Below are 16998 nucleotides of genomic sequence, written 5' to 3' on the forward strand. Positions count from 1 at the left end.
GCATGAGCATGATCTGGATTAAAGGGATCTGTGTGGTTCAGCATTAACCCACAGGGGTAAATCTGGCCTTAAAATGAGATACAGAATATTAGGCAGCTCACAGAAGTGTCTTAAAGACTTCTTTGCCCACATGGCCACTGCCATTGGGAGCTCTGCCCCTGTGAGCTGTTTGCCTTGTTCCTCTAAACTCTAAAACCAGGTCTCAAATACCTCAGAGAGCTGGGAAAGCAGGTGGACAGTTACAGACATGGAATGGACCCCATGACATGGGTGTTTAACAAGACCCCGTGTCTGACCTCCTGAGGCACTTTTAGAAATGTCACTGCATGCCTTCACACTTCTTCAGGGGCCTAAATACACTTGCAAATCTCCCTTTAATATTTTTAAATACTTTTAAGCATGCCTCTCCATGTTCATTAATGTGAGATGAGCAGATGCACAACCAGGCAGAATCCCATTTCCCCAAGGTAATCCTTTCTCATTTAGAACAGGCAAAATGGAGGGAATTAGAACAGCATTTATGAAAAAAAAAAAAAAAAGAAGAAGAAGAAGTTGTAAAGCTATTTGAAATATCAAGACAAATGCAAATGAGGTGTAATCCTTTGTGCTTGAGCAGGGGTGGTTGGTGGTGAGGTGGTGATTCCTACAAGCTCTTTTGATTACAAGGCAAGTAGAAACTGGAGAACAGAAATGTGGAGCCTTGGAGCTCACCTGCCTGCTCTGGTTTTTGGTTACAGTGGGGTTTTGCTTCCTCACTCTACAAGTTTCACCGAGAACAAGCGCTTCCCAACCCCAGAGGGGGCTGAGTAAACCCCTATTAACCCAACAACAGCGATTCCCCGTCCCTCATCCCCCTCTCCCCACGTGTGGATGAGGAGAAATAGATAGGATTGCATTACCTCTGTCATTTTGGGCTTCCTGGAGCTGGCTGGGACCAGCCTGCCTGCCTCCGGACGGGGAGCCGTGGCCATGGTGTAGGTCTCCTTGCTCACCTTCTGCTTGGACCTCAGGAGGGACAGGGCTGCCTTGGTGGAGATCCCGGGCAGGTTGGGGTTGTAGAGGCTGATGCACCAGCTGGCATAAACCGAGGAGCGTCGATCCACTTGCTGGATGTGATTTGGCTTGATGTAGTTTAAATAGCACCAACTGACATTAGTGGTTGTGTGGAGGCTGGGGAACTGAAGTACCTTCTTCGTGTCTGTACCTTCTCGAGACTTCATTGCACTCTGGGTGCCCTCGGACGGCGGGGCAGTGCTCGGGGGGTTCGGTGGAGACGGCTCCACCTGTTCTTTGGAGTCTTCTTTCTTCACGGGTTGCAAAGGTGCCTTGCTGAGGAACTGTTTGCCAGCTGGCTGCTCATACTCTTCCAGTGCCTCAAAGCTTGGAGAACCTGAATGGGACACAGCCTGCTGCAAACTGCTCGGGGTTTCCTTTGGCTCTGACTGCTCTGTGGACAAACTAGGTGGTGCTTCAACCTCGACCCTGTCCTGGCTTTCCGCAAGGAAGTGAGATTTCTCCTGCTTTTTCCCTTCCTCTATTGCACTGGGGGGCTTCACCACTTCCAACTTCTCTTCTGCTTCAGACACTTCCTCCTCTTTCACTCTCTTCTGCTGTTGTGTCTCCATCGTCAGCTCCAAGCTGCCGGCTGGGGAGAGCATCCTTTTGCTTCCCCCGACCGTAGCTGGGCCCCCTTCCAGGCCGAGGACGCTGTCGGAGGGGCAGGTGAGGGGCATGTAGCCCTTGCGCTCGGGCAGGGGCAGGGGCACCCTCAGGTAGGGGCTCTGGAAAAGGCTCCTCTGCTCCTCCGTGATCATCTGGGCCAGGTCGAAGCCCAGCCCGTGGACGTCGGCGCTGCACACCAGGGCACCCTTGGGCGGGCGGTCGTTGAATTTGGGGAGGACAATGGTGGAGGAGCTGCACTGGGACTGGGTGACCAGGATCTGGGAGAGGGTGGTGTACATGGCGCTGCCGTAGGACGGCATGTTCGTCTGGATGCGCACGGGCACCACCAGGGACACCATCGGCTCCGAGCGCGGGGGGACGACCAGCTGGGTCACCGTCACGGACACCGAGGGGCTGGCAGTGCAGGTCAGAGGGTGCAGCCTGCTCTCAGAGTCGTACTCTGTGCACGGGGACAGGCTGGAGGCTCCTGCTGCCGGGAACAAACTGGATTTGAGCTGTGGTAAATGTCCACCAGCTTCCCCTGGCAAGTGGAGAGCAAACTGAGACTGGAGAGGCAGAAAAAAGGCTGAGGGGATGGGAGAGGAGCCAGGGTAGTGCACGGGCAGGAACGAGGGATGCCTGAAGGACACCTCGGCAGGGTGAGACATCAGTGGCGGAGCGATGTGGAGCGGGCCCGGGTGGATGAGTGTCTGTGGGAGAGGCAGCGGCGGGGTCTGGAATATGGAGGGAGGGATCTGGGGCATGGAGAACTGAGCAGAGAGGATGTCAGACATGGTGTGTGCAGCAAAGAGCTCTGCAGACTGCCCTGGCTGTGGCAGGAGGTGCTGGTAGGGGAATATGGAGACCTGCGGGGCCAGGAACTGCTTCTCGTGCAGCGTCAGCTGTGGGACGGGGTGGTGGAACACCTGCAGGGCCTCCGTGTAGGGCGGGCTGTAGGTGGGCTCAGGGCTGTCCTTTGGCTGGCTCTTCTCACTGGGGTAAGTCCCATGAGAGGGTAGAGGGGGTGAAGAGCTCGGCTGATGGGGCAAACTGGTGGAAGGAGATTTACTTGAGGAAGGAGCTGGATCTTCTGTCTCTGTCCAGCCTGTGGGAGCCGGGTCTGGGTCGTGCTCTGGGTGCCTGGTGAGGGACGCCTGCCGGACCAGGAAGCATTTCCTCCTCTCCTGGGAAGCCGAGGAGCTCGAGGGGCCGGGGGTCGAGGCAGGAGTGGACGACAAGCTCCCGTAGTCAAACGATTTGCTGCGTGTCTCCGACATCTGGGAAGGGTGGGACACGTTGGGTGTCTGCTCAGAGGCAGATCTCCGCATTTCCCTGGAGTGGTGATGGTGGCTCGGGACCATCAGCATGTGTGAGCCGACGCCAGGAGGCTTCGGGTGGGACTCGGAGGGCTGGCTGCTGGGCTCTGGCTTGCTGTGATCATCCCGATCGAAGGACACGGAGTGGCTGGAGCCGTGGGAGACGCTGCTCTCCTGACTCGGGCTGCGGGTGAGAGACACGGACTCGAAGCTGGACTCCCCGGAGGACTGAGCCATCTCCGCCAGCCGGAGCCGCTTCTTTTTGGGTGGGAGTTTCTCTGCAGGGAGCTGGGAGAGGGTCTGGCTCCTCTGCGGCCACTGGAATTCCTCTGTTTTCTCTGGCTCTTTTGGAGGAGGTTCTGGCTCTGTTTCTGGCCTGTCGGGCTCTTCTGTGACCAGAATCTCCGGCACCTGGATGTTGTGCTGCCGGACCAGCCGGGGCTGCAGGGAGTGGGGCGGGCGGCTGTGCTGGGGCGTCGGCTGCGGCGGGAACTGGGACAAGGGTTTGTCTTCTTCCAAGCTGCTCGCCTGCTCGATGGAGTCAGACTTCTCAAAGGAGCTCGTGTGCTGGATGACAGAGATCTCCTTGGAGGTCGTTCTCCTCTCCTTGCCCTCCCCGCTCGAGGCCGGTTTGGTGTTCCTGGGATGGAAGGTGGCACTGACGTCAGAAGGGGCGGATTTACCCGGATCTGCTGGTGACTTCATGGATTCACGGGTCAGGTTCAGAGCGACATCTGACGACGCCGGGTTTGCAAACTGAGCCCCTGGCCCGGCGCTGGAGGAGGGGGTGTCAGACACTTCAAAAGCTGGAGGTTCCTCGTCGTCACCAAGACTCTTCTCCTTCCGCCTTTTGCGGAGCGGGGTGAGCTCCAAAGTGCTCCCCAGCTTGTAATGCATCATCTGGGGCCACGGGTCGGGATCTGCAGCGCCTTTCTCGGTCTCTGAAGAGGGGTGGGAAGCGGAAGAGCGAGGCTTGGAGAGCTGCAGTTCTGAGCAGTAGTACTTCTTATGGGCTTCATAATTGTCCCTTTTCTTGTAGCGAGCACCGCACACGTTGCACTCGTACATGAACCCTTTCACCTTGGGGCCCTTCCGTGACTTTTTGGTAAGATCGCTTTCCTTGGTTTCAGGCTCCTCGGGAGGTTTGGAAACAGTTTCTTTGTTGGCAGAGCCGACCTCCTCCGAGACGTATTCCACTCCCAAGGGCAGCTCAATAGCTGGTTGTCGTTTCAGCGTTCGAGGGTGAGAAGAAAACGCTTGACTGCGGCTTAAGACTTCAGGCTCCATGATGTGATCATCAAATGAGTAGCTACCTCTAAAGGTGTGTGGGGAGCTTATAGTGCATGCAGCAGAAGGCATTGAGTGGCTTCTTAGGAGAGGCACTGTCTCTGTGGCACTGTGGGATTGCTGAAGTGACAACAATGATTGTTCGGGCTTAATTTTTTCACCGTGGGATGCCAACACTTTGGAAGCATCCAACTGGCTACTGGAACCAGACTTGATATCGAACTGGAACGGTTCTCTATATACACCAGACTTTGGAGATTCGATGCTGCTACGTCTAGATAAAGAGCTTCTTCTAGGCTTAACACTATCTATTTCACTGGTATCTACAACAGCTTCGTTAATTGTAATTAGCTTAGTGATGTGTTCAATCACCTGTGTTCTAGGCACAGACAACGGGACCATGCTGGGCTTCTCATCCGTGGACAGGTGTGGAAACCCCTGGGTGGTGTTGGCAGCCAACGCCGCCGTCCTTTGCCCGATTCTCCCACACTTCCCAAAAATAATCTCTGCATAAGATTTGGCGTTGGTGTTCGGGGGGCTGATCTGCTGCTCTGCACTCTCTGACCTGGAGAAGTATCCTGACTCGGTGCTGCCTTTGCTGCCGGGGCTCAGGAAGGCCTGTTCATCGATCACCTTCTTCCTCTCGCTCAGGCGGAGCGCGAGTTTCTGCTTGATCGTGTGGGTGTCCTCGGATTTATGGCTCAGGGCGTGGTCTGACGAGGGCTCCACGAACTGGCTGCTGTCCTCCAGGGACTGGGACATGCTGGAATGGGACAAGGAACACCGGTCGTGGCTGGAGCCTTGGCTCCCTGCACTCAGCAAGCTGCTGGACAGCAGGCCGTGCTTCTGCCTGGGGGAGAGCTCGACCGAGTGCCCCGACATCGCGCCCGTCTCCTCCTCCGAGTCCGTGCTCTCCCCTTCCGTGGGCTCCTCGAAGTCCTCCCCACCGATCCTCTCCATCTCCAGGCTCGATGGATACATCTCTGCTCCGATCCCTGAGGCCAGCCCAGCTTTTATCCGATGAGCGTGAGATTTCCTATGTTTGTACAGATTGCTCTTAGTCTTGAAAGAGAAGCCACATGGAATGCAAGGGTACGGCCTCTCGCCCGTGTGCGACCTGATGTGTTTCTGGAGCACGCTCGGCTTCGCACAGGGCCTGCTGCAGTACTGGCAGATGTACTTGCCTGGTTTTTGGGGTTTCTTTTCCTTCTTGTGCACCTCCTCGGCCTGTTTCAAGGAAACCTGGGAAGGGCGAGGGATGTAGACCTTTTGAACGGACGGCATGTCCTCTCCGGGAATGATCTGCGAGTGGGAAGGCAGGAGCTGGCCGTGGTGAGAGTGGAGCCCGGGTGATGAGAAGGAGCCAGAGGGTCCCGGTCTCACTGGATCGACTAGCTGCCACGTGGGACCCTCGAGGACATGCTCTGGTTTCCCCGGGGACATAAATGCTGGTGACAGTGCGTGCTGCTGAAGCTGCGAGAGGTGGGGAGGGTGTTCGAAAGAGGAAGGCTTGGGTTGCTTCTGATGTCCAGTCTTCTCCTGAGACTCCTCTCTTGGAACGGGCAGAGGGCCAGAAAAGTGCTGCTGCGATATGATATCTCGGAGAGGGGTTCCTTGGGAAGGAGCAGAGCTGCCCTGGTACGTAGTTGTGGATGAAATACTGGCTTGGAAAGCCTCTCCTTTGGGAAGCCTCTGTCTTGGACTTTCCTCAGCCTTTTTTGTGCTCTTCTGGCTTTGTTCAGGATCCATGACCTTAAAAGGGTCTCTGAATGCTATTTTGGGAAGGTTTTGGCAGGCTTCATTTACGAATAATAAAGGTCTCCTCTGTAGATTCCCTGTTTTGCCTGCATTTGCTACGGAGCTGGAGCCGCCAGGAGATGGTTGTTGATTTAAGATTTTACTAAAGTGTCACTAGTTGCTATTTGATTCAAAAAAAAAAATGTTTCAAGGTCAATAAAGTTCACATTGGTAACACATGACAAACTACTTCAAAGAGAGAAAACTTTCCAAAACTTTTAGTCCAAATATTTTCCTTGTGAACTTGGTTAAGGCTTTAAACCTTGCCATTTTATTTCAGTTGACAGTGGCAAGCCTTCAAAGTCAAGATGCAACCCACAATGTGTCTCTTGTTTGTTATGCAAACCTTTGAAAACTTGAGACTTTAGTGCTCATCTCATAAGGATCTTTTTCTTTTTTTTTTTCCCGTGCAAGGAAAATAACACTGAATGGTGTATGTCCCCCTGTGTCTTCCTTCTGTTCCACTTTTGAGTTCAAAAGCCTTGGAAAAGTATTTCCCACATTTCTGTAATTACATCCAAAAGAAAAACAAACAGAGAAAAAAAATTATTTCAGCTTTTGTATTTAAGTAATTAAATGCTGCTAATTCCGTGGAGGATAACAATAAATATTTTGCACAAAAATAATTCAGAATAACTAACTGATTGTCTCCCATTCACAAGACATTATTTTTAATGGCAATCTAAACATAAATTGTACTCAGTCAAACCTCAGGGACTCAGTTTAATGCACACATGACCTGGCTCTGTGCAGTAACCAGAGACAGGAACTTGAAACACAGACAGTTTGGAAAAATGTATTAAAAGGATTTCAAACTCGAATTCCTTCTAATCTCCTGCAAACATTTAGGGGTTTAAAATTGTTGTAATTATATTTCCCTTCCAAACTGACTACACAGGAACGCTGCCCGACTCCAAAGCCTTGTGCAGCACATCCATTCACTGACAAACAAGCAAATCTTTGCTGCATAAAATCCTCTCCTGAGCTCACAATAATCTCCAATGTCATTTCCAGCAAAAGCAGGTAAAGAGGAAGCACACACAGGCTTTTACTGAAATGCTGCCTCTTTAATTTCCTGCCTTTTGTCACCAAACAATGGTGCAAAATCCAATTTCTGTGGCATATTTCATAGAGGGGAGTATCAAAATTGGCTGTTTCTGAAGGGGGACCATGAGTGTGGATGGAACCAATAACACCCTTTACCCTTGTCAGCAAATACAGCTGATGAGGAGACACTCAGGGAGGAAACACTCTGATTGCACTGGAATAAAACAGCAGCTCCAAGAGATGGACTAGAAATGAGTGGGATACTCCTAAGGAAAATAAGGATGGCGCTTTTTTAAGTGCAGAAAATTGATATGTGTGGTTTCCAATGAGAAAAGATCTCTGGTCCTTCTCTGGGAAGCTCCTGGCTGCCTCAGGATGCAGTCCCTGCTAGGACAGTTTAATGAGGGGACATTGCTCCAAGCCCTGAGCTCCCCCCCTGCTCTGTGCAGGGGGAGGGAGCCTGGATGGGGCTGCAGGGCCAGCCCAGCACTGAGACTGAGACTGGAGCTCTGCAGTGGCCCAGCTTCATCCTGAGGAGCACCAGTGAAGAGCCAGCAGGGGAGGCTGTTGGGTTCAACACAGTCCCCCCAGGATCCCCCACTCCTTATCCATTCCTACAGCCCTGCACTGCCCACACTCCATGACAATGAGACAGGGGCTGTAAGGTGACATAATTTAATTTATACTCCCTGCAGTCCATGAGAAAAGGGACATGGGGTATACAGTGATTTAGTTCAATTCAGCAGAGTCTAAAGATGTAGCAACACCCTGGGACACATCACGACCAACAAGACTTCACCAAACTGTCCAAAAACTGTCTGTTCTTTGGACAACTCACCTTAGACAGCCAAAAGTCAGGGTACAAGTCCTTGGACACAACCCCCTGTACCATCCCTGACACAGGCAGGTGCCAACGAGGGACAAAACAGGGGCAATGCCTCCCACATTAAGGTCTCAGTTCTGGGAGATTTTTTTGCCCTGAGATCCCATCTCTGATTAGTGGCTTCTCTTCCTGGCCAGTTGTGACACTCAAATTTAGGGAACTGTACAGAAAATCAGTCCTACCCTTAAACATCACCTCCTTTTCCCCAAACACAGGCTCTGCTCCCCTCCAGCACGAGCTTCACATCTGTCCAGGACCTGCAGAGCACCTGCTCTTGCCCTGACTTGCTGAGAAAGTGCCTCATGTTTATGGGCTTGTTGCTCTGAGGAGGAATTCATTACATTTTGAACCCCCTGTTTAGTTTTGGCTCCTCAGTGCTGACTAACACCAGCCATGGTCTGGGCTGGACTCAGAGCACTGCACTTCCAGCACAGCACTAACTCAAGATCAAAGACACTGTGGAGCAGATTTATGATGTTGATTTTTGCCCAAGCTGCTGTTCTTTGCCCCACTCACAACACACACTTTGCAAAGTGGATTTAGCAGAGGCTTTCTCAGCAAGCACAGAGTGAAAGCTGCCTCCCACGAGCTCCAACACTCACATGTCAGAACTCCCAGCTCCAGAGTGCCTGAAAAACATCTTAATGCTGTGTTTTCCCCTATGGGCTCCATATCAACTCCTAAGTGTGCAACAATCAGGGTTGCAAGGAAGCTCCTTGAGATGATTCAACATCACCCAAATGCTCAGCCCACCTGAGGAACACATGGGCCACAGCTGGCTGTGGAGGAGCTCTGCAGGAAAGTTAATAATCCAAGAACTGGTCAACAAACAATCCCACCTGCTGCCTCCAGCAGCCAGCAGGGCCATTCCAGGGCACTTCAGGCCACTTTGGACAGATTTTTTTCCATTACTGGAAATGAGACTCCTGGAATGGCAATGGCAAAGGATAACTCTCCTGGTGGATGCAGTTAATCCAGGTTGACACCCCTCCAAGGAAAATTGAACAGTGCAACATTAAGTGGCAGAAAAGATGAAGCCCAGGAGGGTTTCTCCACTCTGAGGTGTGGCAGAGGAAGGGAACAAGCTCCCAAAAAGCTGGTTGAAGATGTCCTGCCCAGCTCAGATACGACCCAGAGTAGCTGAGCAGTGTCTCACTGCACTCCATCAGAGCAGGGATCTGGTTCCTGCTGCTCTCCCTGTGCCTGGGACATCCCTCCAGCTGGCAGAGAGCACAGGGCTGGCGTGGTCATCCCTCCCCAGAGCTCACAGGCAGCTTCCTGCTGGCTCCTCCTGGAAAGCCAACGGGACTAACGGCTGGAAAAACCTACTCTTCTTTTTCTTCCTCATTTTTCTTCCAGTTTCTGTTCTCTTCACCTCAGAATCTCTCTTCAGACTTCAGCCTGCCAATATTTATTACATCTTCCTGATTCTCCCCTCTTTTCTCAGAAAAGGCTCATCTTTTGGTTTTACTTTCACCTCCTCCTCATGACCTGCAGTTTCTTCTCTGCCACGTGCTCTGTTTCTACTGGGGCACTTGGGGAAGAGGGGACTGAGGGCAGAGCTCAGAGGGGGCTGCAGCTCCTCCCCAGGGGCCTCTCCGATCTCTGCTCTGGGGGAGCAGGGACAGCACCCAGGGAACGGCTGGAGCTGTGTCAGGGCAGGCTCAGGGTGGATCTCAGGCAAAGGTTCTTCCCCCAGAGGCTGGTTGGGCACTGCCCAGGCTCCCCAGGGCAGTGGGCACAGCCCCAAGGCTGCCAGAGCTGCAGGAGGGTTTGGACAATGCCCTGAGGGCCAGGGTGGGATTGTTGGGGTGTCTGTGCAGGGCCAGGGGTTGGATGCATGACCCTTGTGGGTCCTTCCAACTCTAGGTATTCTCTGATTTTATGATTCTAGTTAGTGGTCTTGCCATGGCCATGGTCCAGACTCATGTTATGACTTGATTCCAGCTCCATCCCTTCAGCCCAGGGGCAGGGGAGGTCACTGCCAGTGCTGTGCCTTTGGTACAACTGTGATCCCATGGACAGGCTGAGGGAGCTGAGATCCCAGAGGATTTTACAAAGGATACTGAAGCACCTTATCCCAGTGGTCACGGCCCCAAGGCTGCCAGAGCTCCAGGAGGGTTTGGACAATGCTCTGAGGGACAGGGTGGGATTGTTGGGGTGTCTGTGCAGGGCCAGGGGTTGGGCTGGATGATATATTTGTGTCCTTCCAACTCTGGAGACTCTGTGATTCTACAATTCTCCACTCCTTTTGCTCTCCCTTCCCACGTGTTCTGCTCTGCTCTCTCAGTACAAGGGCAGAGCTCCAGCCCCGTGCACGGCACTGGCACAGCAACAGCAGAGCTTTAAGGAACAAGTCCCATGGATTACATGGCACATGGTTTCCAGCTGCTCCCATTGCATGTCTGTGGCTGAATCCAAAGCACAGGCACTAAAACTGGGGATTCCAGCTCTTATTTCCATTTAAACACCATTTCTTAGGGTTGCACTTGAAATGCAGTGGAGCGAGCAGGACCAGGAACTGTTCCATCCCCAGGGAGGAAACAAAGGCTGCCACCCTGCTGGAAGGAATCAGGGACAGGATGCCTTCTGATTGTAATGGGACTAGAATTTTACCCCTAAGCCTGAGATAAAATGCTCAGAAAAATGCTCTTTTAGGAAGTCACAGCTGTTGGTGTTCTGAATTACCTTATTATGGCTGCAATGGATTCCTGCAAGCAGGCCCAGGCACACAGTCCTTCCCAGCCCTGATCCTCACCCAATCCTCCTAAAGGAGTTCTCCTAACCATTGCCAAACCTTAGACTGGTCCCTCTGCCTGGGACTATCACCACATTTATGCAGCCATGCCCCCAAACAAGCTCTTTCCCATCAGATTTGGGATTTGAGACCCTGATAAATGGGAAGAGGCTGTGCCTGACTCCTGAGCTCCAGGTGGGAACAGCTCTGAAAAGACATCAGGGCTTTCTCTACCCTGTGTTGGCCTCCAGAATTCATTCCTGTCAAGTGACATGTGGAAAACTGCAGTGCTTGGCTTTCTCTCACTTGTCTTTTGTTTCCAGGACACTGAAACATCTCATTACTGGGGATCCTTAAATCTTGCTGGTGGCAAAATCCTCTTGTATGTGACACTCAAGCAAAGGGGGTATTTTCTCTGCTGCCTGGTCCTGTCCCAGCCAGATCAGGATCCAGTGGGATTAGTGGGAAGCTATTACAGCTCTGCCTTTTCTGTACCATTCCAACCAGAACAGCATTTTCCTCCACACACCAAATTTTAACCCGGTTTTAAGGCTTGTGTGGTGCCTGAGAAAATCCACCTTGTTTATTGCCCATGATAACTTTTAAGACAAATTTTAGACAAATTGAACTAATGGCCAACATATTTGACACGTGTTAAATATAATATGTATATAACTAAATATATGTTAAATATACTTTAAAATCTCACTTGTGCAGTGAACTCAGCACAGCACAAATTCTTGCTGAGGGACAGGTACAGCTCCTCCTTTACTGGCAGCCACTAAAATATCCTGCCCATGGAAAAACCACATTCAGCATTTACCCCTTTTTAATTTAAATCAATGTGGAGAGACACAGCTGTGGGAAAACAGATCCCTTCTGTCAGGAACTCATGGTTTTCTTACAAAAAACCTGCAAGTCCATGTCTAAAAGCAGATGAGGTGCTGGGCCAAGCACAGGGTGTAGGGTTTGCTGCTACCTGGGGGTCATGGTCTTTGCAACCAGATCCCAAATTAGCTTTGAACAAAAGGGCAGTGCCCATAAATAAAGTGACTGATGACTGAGAGGGATTTACAATGCAAAGAGCAGGCAGCAGCAGCAGATCTCCTCTAATTACCTCTTGTAACTCGACTCAGTAGCATGAAAATGCTTCTGCAGCACCCACAAGGCAAAAGTTTCTCAAATATATTGGAAAAAACAGCAAAGTAAAGTGGACAAACAGAAAAGCAAGTCCTGTTCCCAGGTGGAATCCACTGCAAAGGGCAATGAACACAGCCAGGGTAAGGCAGGAGGGAAAAAACAGAGATTACTCACAGTGGACTTGGGAGTCTGGAATTTTGAGAGTCTCTCTCTTTTATTTGCCCACGGTTTAGTTCAGTCTGGAAAAGAAAGAGCACGTTGGAATCTGGTGTGTGTGTTAACAGGCCATCTCAGCAGTGAGCACACAGGACTTAGAGCAGGTGCCCTGATGGGGAGGATTGCCTGGTAACCAAAACAGCAACACAAACTCAGCCCCAACAGCTGGAGAGCCCTTGGGGACCTCCCTCAGCATGTTTACCCTGAGGGTGATGTGCACGCCTGCAGAAAACACATCTCTGGGGATGGTCCCCCTCCTGGAGCAGCTATTCCTTCCCCTGGACCAGGGATCTCTCCTCCTGGACCAGGTTTTTCTCCTCCTGGACCAGGTTTTTCTCCTCCTGGACCAAGTATTCCCCCTCTTGGAGCAGGTATCCCTCCTCTTGGACCAGGTTTTATTCTTCCTGGAGCAGGTATTCCTTCCCCTGGACCAGGCATTCTTCTTCCTGGACCAGGTTTTTCTCCTGGACCAGGTGTCTCTCCTCCTGGACCAGGTTTTTCTCCTGGAGCAGATATCCCTCCTCCTGGACCAGGTTTTTCTCTCCCCTGGACCAGGTAACTCCTGAACCAGGTATTCCCCTCCTGGACCCTGTTTTTTTCCTGGAGCAGTGTCCCTCCTCCTGGCCCAGGCTGCCAGGGCACCAGAGCCTGGCTGGTGTCAGCACAGGCAGCTGCAGTGTGGACAAAGGAAAAGCTCCACACCCTGGCACAGCTTTCAGGTCTGCTCAGGGACTGGGCACCCAGATCAGCACCCAGGTGCCACAGCCTTTCCTCCAAAGCTCCTACTTAGTCTCGAGTTTTGCATCTAGAGCAGCTTCAGTTTTAAGTAAATCACTCAGTTGCTCCACATTTACCTTCCACAAACCTCTAAAAAGATGAACAACTAACTAACACCTCCTAAGACAACCAACCAACACCTCCTAAGACAACCAACACCTCCTAACACAACCAACAAACACCTCCTGACACGTCTCCTGTGAGGATGGGCTGAGAGAGCTGGGGGGTTCCCCTGGAGAAGAGAAGGCTCCAGGGAGAGCTGAGAGCCCCTGGCAGGGCCTAAAGGGGCTCCAGGAGAGCTGGAGAGGGACTGGGGACAAGGGATGGAGGGACAGCACACAGGGAATGGCTTCCCACTGCCAGAGGGCAGGGACAGATGGGACAGTGGGAAGGAATTGTTGTGTGTGAGGGTGGGGAGGCCCTGGCACAGGTTTCCCAGAGAAGCTGTGGCTGCCCCTGGAATCCCTGGAAGCGTCCAAGGCCAGGCTGGACGGGGCCTGGAGCAACCTGGGACAGTGGAAGGTGTCCCTGCCCATGGCAGGGGGTGGAATGAGATGAACTTTAAGGTCCCTCCCAACTCAAACCACTCTGTGATTCACATGTTTGACTCCAACACGTGCAACATCTGCTGAGCTACCGTGGCCTTGCTGGGGTGGGGAGACAATCCAGTGCTAAATTCAAGTGACCTGGGTTCAATTCCCACTTTGGTTACACATTTCCTGTGTGAAACTGGGCAAGTCACCTCATTTACGGTCTGTGTGAGTCCCTGTTGCTAAAAAGGGGACACTTCCTCCTTCCCCAGATGTGATGTGAGTCACCCATGAATGTCTGTGGGGCCCACGGATACCACGGGAAGGGAGAGACCCACGGAGATAAACAGGGATCCATCTAACTAGGAACAGATGGGAAGACATCCAGCAGACTTTCCCTGCTCATTAAAAAGTCTGGGATTGAAGGATTGAATGCTGTGCTTATTCACTTTTCCTTGGAGCCCACGTGGTTTCAGCAACTTTCTTCTCACCCTTCCAGCAAAGGGCCCCCCGAGGAAATCAGATGAACAGACCCAGCCCTGCCCTCAGCCAGCAAGGCCCGAGTAAAGGGTTAAGGAATGGATTTCACAACTTCAAAGAGGTTTTCCAGAAAAGCCCTTGAGTCAGAACAAGGAAATTATTGCAAAATCTGCATATTTTAGAGCTAAATATTCCCAGCAATATCCTCATCAAAACTGGAAGGGGAAGCAAAGCAGCGAGCCCTGTGCAGGCTGAGGAGCAGCAGCAGCAGAAAGGCACCACCAGAGCTCCCTCCATCCTGCTCCCACTCCCAAACCACAGGACACAGCCTGCCTTGGAGGTCAAAACTCAGTTCTTCCCCATCCAGGCAGACCCAGCTCTCACACAGCCTCCCCTGTGCTCCTGGGCCAGCTCATGGCTGCTCCATTTCCACCATTCAGCCCAACTGGGATTTGAATCCAGGCTCCTGTAGACAGGCAGGGCATGCCAACACACTCACATGTTCCACAGGGGTTGTCACAGAATAAATATAGAATATATTTATATAATATATATAAAATATATAATATATAATAAATATACAATAATTTATTATATGTAATATCATAAATATAAAAATATTTATTACATATATAATTATACATAATTAATTACATACAATACATATACTATATTAATATATAGTATAAATATAGTTATATATTTATTTAACGAGTAATAAATATATTTATATATTTTATTGATATATAACAAATCTGTTATGTATAATTAGATTATATAAGTATTATAATAAAATCAATATATATAATAAATCTAATAATTTAAATACATAATAAATACATATTTATTATAAAACTAATCCTGTTTTCTTGTAAACAAAACTCCAGAAAACCACTTTCTTTAGCAATGTCTAAGATGACCCTCAAGAACTATTCAACCCCCTGTGACTGTGAGGAGGGATTCTGAGCATCACCACCACATCTCCTCTCTGCTGCTGACCCTTCTCACACACTCAGCAGTGCAAGAAAGCAATTCTTTAATATTTTAAAACCACACCTGCACAATGATTCTCTCAAAATTCATCTGGATTGAACACTCCAGACCTGCCAAAGCCAGAGTGGGAAGGCAGCTCTTGGGGAGCTGGTGACCTCATCCCAGGTAACGTGCCTTGCAGGCAGCCCAGGCAGGAATTGCCTTTCCCTGTGTTCCCCCGCAGAGACTTTGGCTAAACCCATGTGTTGAGAAACCTTCCTAAATGTTTCCACAGAGTTTCAAACCACAGGAGTGAAAAAAAAGAAGGAAAGGGACAACTCCAGTTCAACTGGAGTTTCTGATTCCTGCTCAAACTCCTGATTGCAGGGTGGGGCAGTGGGGAAGAGGGTCAGGCAGTACCACAGGCCTGCTCTCAGGCTTTGGAAAGCTCAGCTGAAAAGGCTCCCCTTGACCCTCCCCTGACTTAGTGCTGAGCTTTTCCTCAGGGAAAGCCTTGCCTTTCCTCCGTGGATGCACACACAGCCCATGGATGCACACACAGCCCATGGATGCACACACCACTCCATGGATGGACACACAGCCCATGGATGCACACACAGCCCAGGGATGCACACACAGCCCAGGGATGCACACACCACTCCATGGATGGACACACCACTCCATGGATGGACACATCACTCCATGGATGGACACACAGCCCATGGATGCACACACAGCCCATGGATGGACACACAGCCCATGGATGGACACACAGCCCATGGATGCACACACAGCCCATGGATACACACACAGCCCATGGATGCACACACCATGTCTGGACACTCTCCCTGTGGTTTATTTTGGCTGCCCTCTGGCCATTCCCTTCTCCATCTGCCTTGTGCAAAAGCCAACCAGTCCATGGACACACAGTGGAGGTAAAATGCACACAGGCAGATTCCAGAATATATTTTTATAAAGATTATTTTTCTATGTGAGAAACAAATCTTGCTTCAAGATGAAGGGCAGAGAGCACTCCCAAGGGCCAGACACTGAGATGGAGTGAGCTCCTTCCATGTCACTGGCCCCCAGGGTCAGGAATTTGATCCTGGCTCCTTTCATTTACTGGTGTCAGAGTCGCCCCAGGTGCTGCGAAGTTGGAGGGTGAGGATGTGTCTGAATAAGTCACTGCCCTGAGGAACCCACTCCTCCCACTGGCTGTGAGCTCAGGGGGTGCCCTGGAGCAGAGGGAAGGGCACTGGGGAAGCTGAACAAAGACAGATGAACCACAACAGGGGTCAGGCTGCCAAAATGTTAAAAACAGATAACAGGGCAACTTTCTGACAGCAAGGCTGTCTCGTCCTGGGGCTGCAGGCTGAGGAGGTCTGTGAGCAGCTCTGGGGAGAGGATGGTCCCAGCCAGGTTGGTTTGCAGAGACAGCCCAGGTCACAGAGGGGACATTTTGCACGTGTGGGAGTCTGGCTCACCACACACAGCTCAACAAGCCCTATGCAAATACACCCCATGGAGCCACTGCAGGCAGGGCCTCAGCTGCACCTGAGGAGCAAAATTCACAGTACAGTAACACAGCAGTGATTTTAGAGAAAAACAGACCTAAATCAACCACTGAGGTGGAAAAAGGTTTGTCCCAGCACTTTTCATATTTCACAGAATCCCAGGACATGCTGAGCTGGAAGGGACCCCCAAGGACCATCCAGTCCAACCCTCAGCCCTGCACAGGCCCAGCCCCAAGAGTCCCCCCCTGCGCCCCAGATGATCAGCCAAACCCTCCTGCAGCTCTGGCAGCCTTGGGGCTGTGCCCACTCCCGGGCAGTGCCCAACCAGCCTCTGGGGGAAGAACCTTTGCCTGAGATCCACCCTGAGCCTGCCCTGACACAGCTCCAGCCATTCCCTGGCTGCTGTCCCTGCTCCCCCAGAGCAGAGCTCAGTCCCTGCCCCTCCTCTGCCCCTGCCCAGGCAGCTGGAACTGCACTGAGGTCTCCCCTCGGTCTCCTCTGCTCCAGCTGAACACACCAAGTGCCCTCAGTGTCCTCACACAGCTTCAAATCCAGGCCCTTCCCCATCTCTTTGCCCTCCTTTGGACACTCTCCAATGGCTTCAGATCTATTCTTATATTGTGGTGCCTCAAACTGCCCC

The 16998-nt window shown here is 51.4% G+C and overlaps 1 protein-coding gene across 2 annotated transcripts in view; it reads right to left on the reverse strand.

Moving 5' to 3' along the window:
- HIVEP3 (HIVEP zinc finger 3) overlaps positions 1-16998 on the reverse strand; it is a 120119-nt gene that overhangs the window by 59911 nt on the left and 43210 nt on the right. For both annotated transcript variants that reach the window (XM_051772229.1, XM_051772228.1), the window contains exons 3-4: positions 12044-12108; positions 900-6567 (exon numbers count right to left, since the gene is read on the reverse strand). In XM_051772229.1, coding sequence (XP_051628189.1) covers positions 900-6014 — 5115 coding nt within the window. In that variant the 5' untranslated portion in view covers positions 6015-6567; positions 12044-12108. The remainder of the gene's footprint in view (positions 1-899; positions 6568-12043; positions 12109-16998) is intronic.

Source organism: Manacus candei, unplaced genomic scaffold (assembly GCF_025592945.1).
Source record: "Manacus candei isolate 608988 ecotype Guabito, Panama unplaced genomic scaffold, ASM2559294v1 h1tg000151l, whole genome shotgun sequence".
NCBI classification, from domain to species: domain Eukaryota; kingdom Metazoa; phylum Chordata; class Aves; order Passeriformes; family Pipridae; genus Manacus; species Manacus candei.